The sequence below is a fragment of the Microtus ochrogaster genome, chromosome 5 (genome assembly GCF_000317375.1).
Source record: "Microtus ochrogaster isolate Prairie Vole_2 chromosome 5, MicOch1.0, whole genome shotgun sequence".
Taxonomy (NCBI): domain Eukaryota; kingdom Metazoa; phylum Chordata; class Mammalia; order Rodentia; family Cricetidae; genus Microtus; species Microtus ochrogaster.
This window is the reverse complement of record NC_022012.1, coordinates 74166353-74177113: the sequence shown is the minus strand read 5'-3', so window position 1 is coordinate 74177113 and position 10761 is coordinate 74166353. Positions and strand designations below refer to the sequence as shown.

The following is a 10761-nucleotide window of genomic DNA, read 5'->3' as shown; positions in this document are numbered from 1 at the left end:
ATATACATACATACACATATATGTATAAATTTTTTTAAGGTACAAGTGCTCTGCCTATCCATATGCCTGCAGGCCAGAAGAGGTCATCAGATACTATTATAGATGGTTATGAGTCACCATGTAGTTGCTGGGAATTGAACTCAGGATCTCTGGAAAAGCAGCCAGTGCTCGCTCTTCTTTTGTTTTTCGAAACAGGGTTTCTCTGTAGCTTTGGAGCCTGCCCTGGAACTAGCTCTTGTAGATCAGGCTGGCCTGGAACTCTCAGAGATCTGCCTGGTTCTGTCTCCCAAGGGCTGGAATTTAAGGCGTGTGCCACCACTGCCTGCCAGAGAGCAGCCAGTGTTTTTAACTGCTGAGCCATCTCTCCAGCCCCCTTGTGTTGGAGTTTTTGAGACAATGTCTCAAATGTAGCCCAGACTGGTCTCAAAATCTTCCTGCCTCTGTTCCCCTAGTGCTGGGATTACAGGCATACCACTAAACTGGTGCAGACCAGGAAATTTAGGGTGGTATAAAATGAGCCGGTGTACATTCATACCCATTGGGAGACTGTTGTGCAGAGGGGATGCTGTGTCACAGTCTCTGCAAGGGCTTCCTAGGTCAGAGTCACCTCCAGAGCACAGCCTTTCCATCAGGACTGATGGTCAAAAGTGAAACCCTAGGGGCTTGGTAAGAGTGCTTGTGCAGCAAACATAAGGGCCTGAGTTAAGGTCCCCAGTAACCATGGATAAGCAGGGCACATCCACACTCTCACCCCAGTGCTGGGTAGGGTAGGGGTGGAGATAGGATTCCTCGCCAGACAACCTAGCCTAAAAACGGTGAGCTCCAACTCCAGTGAAACCCTGTCTCAAGGGAATAAGGCAGTGATAGAAGAAGACAGCTGTGTCCTCTGACATGCGCCACACACACAAAGCAAAGGCCTGTTCTTCAGGTCTTTATCAGTATGTAAAAGTTTATATTGAGATAATTTGAGGAACCAGAGACTCAGTTAGAACCGAGCTATCATCAACTCCAGCAGTCTTCTTCACTGCTTTGAGTGAGCCAGCTTCCACTTACTAGGTTGTCCCTTCTGGTGGCCATAACTGTAGCTTATGATCACCTAGGGATGCTGTGAGCAGCCACTAGTAACTGCAGGGTTTTAGCAACCCTCTTTCCCTTGGCTAAGCCTAGAGCCCTATATGATGCTTTTTGCCTCCTGAGCCATTATTCTTGCCTCTGCATTTCTCATGATGCTTTTACCATGTGACCAGCTCAGCAGTAGGCAAAGCCTGATCAGAGAGGCCCAGACGGTTGGATGTACTAGTTCAATATTCTATAGGCAGTTATACCTGGGGTAGGGGCATCAGACATCATTTGGGAGCAGAATGGTACAATTCACTACAAGGTAGCTCATATCTCACACTGGGACTGGTCAGTAGAATGGCTGGGTAGTTTCCCATTCCTCATCTTTATTAAAGAAAGGATGTGTAGGGAGCATGCACAAGGCTTGTCCCAAGGTTTTGGTATGTGCTTTTGAGCGTTCAGCCTCTGAACTACAGCCCCAGCCCTTGTAGCTTAGTCCTTTGTAGACTAATGTCACTTAAAATGACATGGTAGCATCAAGATGTGGTGGTAGACACCTAAAATCCCCAACACTAAGAAAACTGTCTCAAACAAAAACAAAAGCCCATACAGTGGTTTTACATTAAACCCATAATTGCAAGGGAAGAAAACAAAGATAGCTATTTACCCCAGATCCAGGCAAGTGCTGTCTGGACTTGTTGATACACTGGCAAATGATTCCTTGCCTCTAGATAGTGGTTCTCAACCCCACAGGAGTGACATATCAGATATTACAGTTCATAACAAAGTAGCAATGAAATAAGTTTATGGTTGGGGGTCAGCACAACAGAGGGGCTGTATCACAGGGTCACAACACGAGGGGCTGTATCACAGGGTCACAACACGAGGGGCTGTATCACAGGGTCACAACAGAGGGGCTGTATCACAGGGTCACAACAGAGGGGCTGTATCACAGGGTCACAACACGAGGGGCTGTATCACAGGGTCACAACACGAGGGGCTGTATCAAAGGGCCGCAGCATTAGGAAGGTGAGACCTGCTGCTCTAGGACAAAGAGATCATTAGGAGGTAACTGTGTGCACATCTGTGGTTTTGCACGAGGCAGTCTGACTTGTGCAGTCGCTCCTGTGTTGGCAGGCTCTGCCGCTTAACCGCAAATAGACTTGTCTGCAGAGTGAGAGGCCTTAGGGTGCAGATTCTGGAGAGTTCTAGTTCCCTTAGACCTTGATACTCAGTTGAAGGTGATTTTTTTGAGTGTCAGTATTATATGGAGTCTGGCAGGATTTTGTTTATTAAAATTTCTACTTTTTGAGAGAGATCTTACTAAGCTCAGCATTTGCCAGCATCCCCCCTGAGTGCTGTTGTTAACGGCACATCCCATCATGCCTGGCTAATAAGTCTTGTGTTAAAAGGCATCAAGCAAGCAGATGCTGCACACACATGAATAAATCTAATTATAAAAGAGGGTAGGTTTTATCCCTCCTTCTTCCCAAGGGGTGTTGTTTGTGATGAGGATCTTTGCCCCTTCTTTTAAGGCAGTTCTTACTGGGAAATTAAACTTTGTCTCGCCGTGAGCCTTACCTGTGTCACAGGTAACTTCATGTCTGTTCAGCTGGACCTTGATGCTTGGTTGTCCTGGCAGAAAGGTGGTTTTCTGAGCATGTGAGGTTTGTAGGTGGTCTTGTCCTTGAAGGGGAATCAGGCACTCTGGCATCTGTCAGTATAGATGCTGAGAGTTCCAGGATGGCATTCCGGAGGTTACAAAAATGGCTCCTCTGCCTTTCCCAAGACTCCATCAGGAGAGTGGCTGTAAAGTGTTGGTTGTTCTTGCCAACCTAGTATTTTGGCTCTGATCAAGTAGCACTGGCTTCCAACAGGAAATCAATTCATTACCTCTGTCAGGTTTACCCCAGGCTCCTGTTATGGGGCAGTTTGTATAGTGTCTTTCTGTATCTAAGTTACTCTTTTCCTCTCCTGTCCCTTCACTTCAGAGCACTCTGCTCTACCATTCCCCCCCCCCTTGCACTAGGGGTGCCAGTCCTCCAGTCGGCCTGTTGTGTCTGCCCCCCACCCCAACACACCTGCGGCTGCTGTGCATTGTTAAACTTTAAGTGTTACATCAGCTTCCCCCAAACAGGTTTGTACCAAAAGCTTCCTCAGTCGGTTACAGATTTCCCTTATTCAGCTTCTTGTGGGGGGTATGGTGAGGGTATCGTGTATGTGTGTGGAGGCCAGAGATTGACCGCACACGTTTTTCTCCATCCCTCGTAGAGGTAGAATCTCTCCCTGGAGCTCCAGGGCTTTCTAGCTGGCCAGCGTGCTCCGGGCGTCCCATGCCTTTACCTCCCACATGCTCAGCATTGGCTCGGGCACTGGGGATCTGAACTCCAGTCCCCAGGCTTGCAGGGCAAGCACTTACCCTTTGAGCCTTCTCCCCAGTCTCTTATGACAGCTTTTCATATTTTCTAGGCTGGCTTCCAATGTTCTGGAGGTCGCCTAGAAGTCTTGATCCTCCCAAGTGCTGGGATTATAGATGTGGACCACCATACCAGTTTATCAGTCCTGAGTATGTACCCAAGGCATTCTCTTCCAACTGAGCCACATCCCACCCTGTTCTTAAATATCATGCTCATGCCACATGTTGTGTGTGCTGAAGCAAGATGATCACGTGTTTGAGAACAGCCTGAGATTGTATGTACATGGTGAGAGAGACCTTGTATGAAAACAAAAGAGGTCATGCTCACCTTTCCCTTGTGCTGTTGACCACCTCATGGTCAGCGCCTCTCCAGGAACTGGAGTAGATGGAGCTTTGTTGTAACTCCTGAGTTCTGTTGGGTCTCTTGTTTGAGAACCCCTCCACCCCCTTGCTAAAAGGTTTATAGAGTACTTCTCCAAAGAAGGCATTCCCCTGTCGGTTGGATCCCAGTGTAGTCTCATCATTGGAATAGGTTCTGTTGGCCCCTGGGGGGCTGCTTGGGTGGAGCTGGCATGCCTGCTGCAGCCTTGTCAGATGCAGTCCCCATTCCTCTCCTGTGCGGCATGTCCAGTTTTAGCACCCAGGACCATACTCAGGGTGATGATCAAGAATAAAGCGATCCCAGGACAGGCTCCAAAACCACAGAGAAACCCTGTCTCAAAAAAAAAAAAAAAAGTATAAAGCGACCACCAGGCATTGGTGGCGCACGCCTTTAATCCCAGCACTCAGGAGGCAGAGGCAGGTGGATCTCTGTGAGTTCGAGACCAGCCTGGTCTACAGAGCTAGATCCCAGGACAGGCTCCAAAACCACAGAGAAACCCTGTCTCGAAAAAAAAAAAAAAAAGTATAAAGCGACCACCGGGCATTGGTGGCACATGCCTTTAATCCCAACACTCAGGAGGCAGAGGCAGGCGGATCTCTGTGAGTTCGAGGCTAGCCTGGTCTACAAGTGCTAGTTCCAGGACAGGTTCCAAAAGCTTTAGAGAGAGGACTGAAGAGATGGCTCAGAGGTTAAGAGCATTGACTGTTCTTCCAGAGGTCCTGAGTTCAATTCCAAGCAGCCACATGGTGGCTCACAACCATCTCTAATGAGATCTGGTGCCCTCTTCTGGCCAGCAAACATACAGCTAGAACACTGTATATATAATAAATAAATCTTAAAAAAAAAAAGCTTCAAAGAAAAAGAGTAACGTGACCCTGATGTTCCTCTATGTGCAATCAGTTTGGGGAAACTGTTTATTAACACCCCCAGATGTAGTTTTCACCCCGCTTTGCTAATAGGTTCAAGATACATAGGTCACCACTGAAATTCACACAAGTCATGTGAGCCTAAAGACCTCTAGTCTAATGATCAGTTCTGTTCTATTTAAGCATTCATTCATCTGTAAACCAACTAGAGATTTTACATAATTTTTTTCTCGGTCGTCATCTCCCTATGCTCCCCTGGAGGGCTTCGAACTCACCATGTAACCCAGGCTCATCCCAAGCTCTTGTTCTTCCTGTGCCTCCTGCAGAGTGCTGCGATTCTCAGCATGTGTTCCCACACTTGGCTTCCTCGGAGGAGTGTATCATGTAGCTGTAACTTATGCATAAGGGTAAATACATAAACACAGCCTATGAAAACTTGATTGGGGTCACCTGTGTAGCCCAGGCTATCTTCCTGCCCCAGACTCTTGAGCACTGGCATGATAGGCATGTGCCAGCACGCTTGGCTTTAAAGTCTGTCCCAACAAACACGTCTTCCTTTTTAAAGAAAGGAGGAAAAATGTACACAAATGAACTAATTTGCAATGGAAATAAAGTCCAGCTCTGTTCCCTTTTTCAAACAGAGTGCCTGATGGAGGGGATGTAGCTCAGTGCTTGCCTAACAGGCACAAGGCCTTAGACTGGATCCCAGCATCGGGGGGAAATAAAATGACCACCCCTGCTATCACAGTGCACACTTGCAATCACAACACTAAGAAGGCTAAGGCAAGAGGATTACAAGTTCAAGGCCAGCCTGGGCTACGTATTAAGATGCTGTCAGGGCAAAAGAGCACAGAGGGCATCCTCAGCTCTAAGAGCTCAGAAAGTGGCTGGGGTGGGAGGCGCTTACGAGGTTGTCAGACATTGAGCGCCAAGAGGGAACTCAGCTTTGAGCAGTAAGCGTCAGGAGATAGCCTGGACCTTCGGGAAGAAAGGTCAGCACAGTTGAGAGGAGTGACTGAGTGCGTTCCACGGGGAATACTTGTCCATTAAGGAGCACATAGAGAAGGTGAGCAAGATGGTTCCGCAGATGAAGATGTTTTCTGCTAAACCTTACAAACCTGAGTTCAGTTCTGGAACCTTATATGGTGGAAGAAGAGAACTGACTCCCACAAGTTCTCTTTTGACCTCCACATGTGTACTATGAGTACACACATACAATAAATAAATTTTTGGGGGGGGTGACATTTGAGACAGGGTTGCTCTGTGTAGACCAGGCTGGCCTTGAACTCACAGAGATCTTCCTGCCTCTGCTTCCTTCCTGAGTGCTGGGATAAAGGTGTGCTCCTCCACCGCCCAGAATATATATTTTTTAATTTAGAGAGTGGGTCAGCAGTTAAGAGCAGTGGCTGTTCTTCTAGAGGCCTCTGGTTTGGTTTCCAGTGCCCATGTGGCAGCACACAAACACCTGTAACTCCAGTAGGAGACTGGACGCCCTCTTCTGGCCTCTGAGGGCACCAGGCGTGTATATGGTGCACATACATACATGTAGGCAGAATACACACACACACACACACACACACACACACACACACACACACGTCCTGTTTAGAGGACTGATGAGCTGGTTCAGCAGGTAAGTGCTGTCTCCAAGCCTGACAAACTCAGTGTATCCCCAAACCACTGAGCAGGGGAAACAAGACCTCAACTCCTGCAAATTGTCCTCTCACTCCCACACACATGCTGTGGCCAATATGCTCCCACACAAATAAAATGTAATATAATAAAGATCATATGCAGAAATCCATAAAGATTGAATTTCTCAAATTAGCCCATGTTAATGTAATAGTGGCAAATTTCAGTAGAGAAAATAGCTTTCATTTTGGTATTTTGAAATCTGTCACAAAACATCAATCAAAAAAATGCTATCAACCAAAGGGAAGGAAAATATCTCTCTCTCCCCGTGTGTTGTTGTTTTTTAAGACAGGATTTCTCTGTGTAGCTTTAGCTGTCCTGGAATTCAATCTGTACACCAGGCTAGCTTCAAACTCACAGAGATCTTCCTGCCTCTGTCTCCCGAGTGCTGGAATTTAAAGGTGTGCACCACCACTGCTTGGCCAAGAATATTTTTCCTAACGCTGAATTTTCTAAATGCCCACTGGAAATGAAGCTAGTTAGAAAAAACATACTTGTAATCAGAATTCTTGCCTGTGCTGAGGTATTTTGCAGTATTGTTGAGTCTTGAGTTGAAATGTCGCTCTTGGGAGCTTTGGGGGATCCATAGGAGTTGGTTGTGGGCCGCCTTCTGGATTCCAGGCATCCAGTCATGTCGGAGCTTCAGTGCTAAACATGGCTCGCTGTTTATGTGCAGACTTCAGTGTCAGTCACCAGCCTCTTCTTTTTTTTTTTTTTTTTTGCAGCTTTTGGCTGATGCCAGCATTTATGCTCAAGAAAATAGTTCTTGGGAACTTTTCCTCTGGCCCAGTGGACCCAATGATGGCTGATGCCATTGACTTCATGGTGGACAGGGTAAGGATCAAGATCCTGCCAAACACTTCATACTTGGACTTTTTCGTGCACGGGGGAAGGAAGTCTTTGTTAAGCAGTCCTCTGTATTAAGACCTTCAAACAGACCCCACTGCTGAGGAGGGCTTAGCTCCGTCAGTGTCTCCAGCAGCTCAGGAGGCAGAGGCGAGCAGATGCGTGTGAGTTCCAGGACAGCTAGGGTTAGAGTGAGACCCTACTTAATTTTGCAACGTACAGTAATAGTAAAATACTGTAGATTCTTTAAAAAGTAGAAGATTCTTTAAAGGTAAACTGTAAGCATTTAAGGAAATAGATCGTTTTAACCTGATGTAACATTACCTAATTGTACATACATTGGAAAGGTACCTACTAATATGTACATTGCTTATTAGTCAGTTTATTAGTCAGTTTAAAATAAAATTTAAGGACCAAGTGGTAGTTACATACACCTTTAATTCCAGCACTCGGATCTCTGAGTTTGAGGCCAGCCTGGTCTATGGAGTGAGTTCCCAGACAGCCAGGGATATACAGAGAAACCCTGTCCCAAAAACCAAATGAATAATAAAATTTAACGGACTGTAGATATGGCTGAGTGGCTAAGAGCACTGGCTGCTCTTGTAGAAGGTGTGAGTTGGGTTCCCAGCACCCACCTTTGGTGGTAGCTTCAGCTGCAGGAGTACCCAACGCCTCTGGTCACTGAGGGCACATGCACATGTGCACACATACCCACTTGCTGACACTCAAGTTGTCTGTGTCATATATAGAAATAAAACAAACCTCAAACAAAAATTATAGAGCGGTTGAGAGCATGTACTGCGCTTCCAGAAGATGCAGGTTGTGTCCTAGCATGTCAAGGAGCTCACAGCTGCCGGAAACTCCAGCTACTGAGGATCCAGCACCCTTAGCTGGCCTCACAGGCACCTGTACACATACAATTTAAACATAAAATTAAATCTTTGTTTAAAATTTTTTTCAGCCTGGCTTTGGTAATTATGCCTGTAATCTCAGCACTTGGGAGGCTGAGGCAGCAGGGTCTCCACTTTGGGGCCAGCCTAGATAATACAGCAAGACTGTCTCCAAAAACAAAACCTTGTGAGACCTCACACTAGACAATACGTCTGCAGAATCTAGTTCCTATGGGGTGGGCAGAGGTTGTGTTGTTTCTTTTTTTTTTCACCCCTTTGGCAGGGTTTCTCCAAGTAGCCCTGATTGACCTCCAACTCAAAGATCTGCCTGCTTCTACCTTCCAAGTGCTGAGATTAAAGGCATGGGCCACTACTACCTGGCTAAGTTTTGTTGTTTCTCAAGACAAGGTATCTTGTGGCCTCAAACTTCACCTCCTGCATGCAGGGGTGCAGGGGTGTGCTGTCATGCCGGCTGGAATCTCTTCCCTTGAGCTCCTGTACCACTCAGGTCAAGCTGACAAACACGTCTGCAAACTGGTGTTTCAGAACCAAGGCGCAGGACATCCTTACATACTCATTTTTTCCCTTTGAGTTGCACAGATCAGTGTGTTGTCCCGTAGACACCTGGGCTAAGCAGGTAGTACAGGCTGAAGCCAAAGGAAAACCACGTTCCAGTTACAGAGCTCGACTTGGGTGCCACAGTAGAAAAGGCCACTGCCCTGCAGTCCCAGATCAGTGTCTGGGATGCAGTGTGTTTTCTCATTGGTGGATCTTCCACCATACACATTGCCAGCACCATAAGCATAGATGTTATCTATGGACCTACTGTAAGCGTACAAACAAAATTACTGCAGCCGTTGCCTGTCTTTCTTCCTGCAGCTGGAGAGTTTGGGTCAGAGTGAACTGGCTTCAAGACTGACTCTCAATTGTCAGAATTCTTATGTGGAACCTCATAAAATTCGGGACATCCCTGTAACCATCATGGATGTAAGTTTCTTTTACAGTAATATTAGGTGCTTATTTAAAATGTATATGTCAAGATGTCATTCTTTTGTGACATTAACCATGCTGCTTTCTGCAAATATACCTTAGTTTCCTCAGTTCCAAAATCTACTGCTTAGCCTGGAGTTTTCCTCCTAAGAGTGACACCATTGTGCTGGGTGTACTGGTGAAGGCCTGTGATCCCAGCTCTGGAGAGACAGAGGCAGGGAAACACTCAGGTTGGAGACAACCTGGTGTACACAGCAAGCTCTAGGCCAACCAGGATAAGTAGTAAGACTGTCAACTCTTCCCTCACCAAAAGTTAAAACAGACTGGAGAGATGGTGGCTCAGCAGTTAAGAGCACTGACTGCTCTTGCAGAGGCCCTGGGTTTGTTTTCCAGTATCTACATGGTGTCTTACAACCATCTGTAACTCTAGTTCAAGGGATCTCATGCCCTCTTCTGACCACCTCAGATATCATGTATGAATGTGGTGCAGACATTCATGTCAGCTAAGTAAGATACATAAAGGAGAGACAAATTTCAGTAAGCTTAGTAGTCTTTACCTGATTTGGGGAGGTTGTTTTAGGATGTAGGAACAAAACCTGTAATTTTCTGTGTGCTGGGAAGACACTCTCCACTCAGCCATACACCTCAAGCCCTTGGGCTGGTGTGTCTATATTTTCTCAACCACAGATACTAAACATTTCACATCCGGAGGTTTGCCTTGTGAGTGTAAAGAATTTCTGTAAGGTAGGACTGGCAAGATGGCTCCACCAACTAAAACTGCTTGCTGCCAGGCTGGAGAGATAGCTCAGAGGTTAACAGCACTGACTGCTCTTCCAAAGGACCTGAGTTTAATTCCCAGCAACCACATGGTGGCTCCCAACCATCTGTAATGAGAGCTGGTGCCCTCTTCTGGTGTGCAGGCATACATGCAGGCAGAACATGCCTGCATAACAAATAAATAAATAAATAAATAAATAAATAAATAAATAAATAAAATCTTTTTTTAAATCACATTTAAAAATATTGCTTGCTGCCAGGCCGAGAGCCTAAGTTTGAGCCCAGTAGCTCTCCATGCTCCGTGTCCTGGCTGATGACCAACCATCTTTGTTTCTGTGAACTTGCTTGCTCTAGATACACCATTTGTTCAAGTCTAGACTGTTCCACTTAGCACAATGCTCTTAAGGTTGTCTGTAGTGGGGCTGGAAACATGGCTCAGTGGCTAAGCACTTGCTGCTCTTCCAGAAGACTTGAGTTCAGTTCCCAGCACCTACATCTGGCACCTATAACTCCAGCTCCAGGGGATCTGAAACCCTCTTTTTTCTTCTGGAGAAACTGATTTTACATGCATATATCCACACAGATTCATACATGTATACATAATTAAAAATAAAAATCTGGGAAAAAAATATAATAGAGAGAGCTCAGCGGTTAAGAGCAGTGACTGCTCTTGAAGAGGACCTGGGTTCCATTCCCAACACCCATATAATAGCTCACAAGCTTTCTTTACTACAGTTCAGAGGATCCTCTTCTGGCCTGCATGCCTATGGTGCATAGACATACATAGAGGTAAAAAACCTATACACCTTGAAATAAAAAATGAAGAAGCCGGGCGGTGGTGGC

General features: G+C 46.2%; 1 protein-coding gene across 1 annotated transcript in view; it reads left to right on the top strand.

Moving 5' to 3' along the window:
• Spg21 (SPG21, maspardin) overlaps positions 1-10761 on the top strand; it is a 33863-nt gene that overhangs the window by 18546 nt on the left and 4556 nt on the right. The window contains exons 6-7 of the mRNA XM_005347758.3: positions 7141-7249; positions 9031-9138. Coding sequence (XP_005347815.1) covers positions 7141-7249; positions 9031-9138 — 217 coding nt within the window. The remainder of the gene's footprint in view (positions 1-7140; positions 7250-9030; positions 9139-10761) is intronic.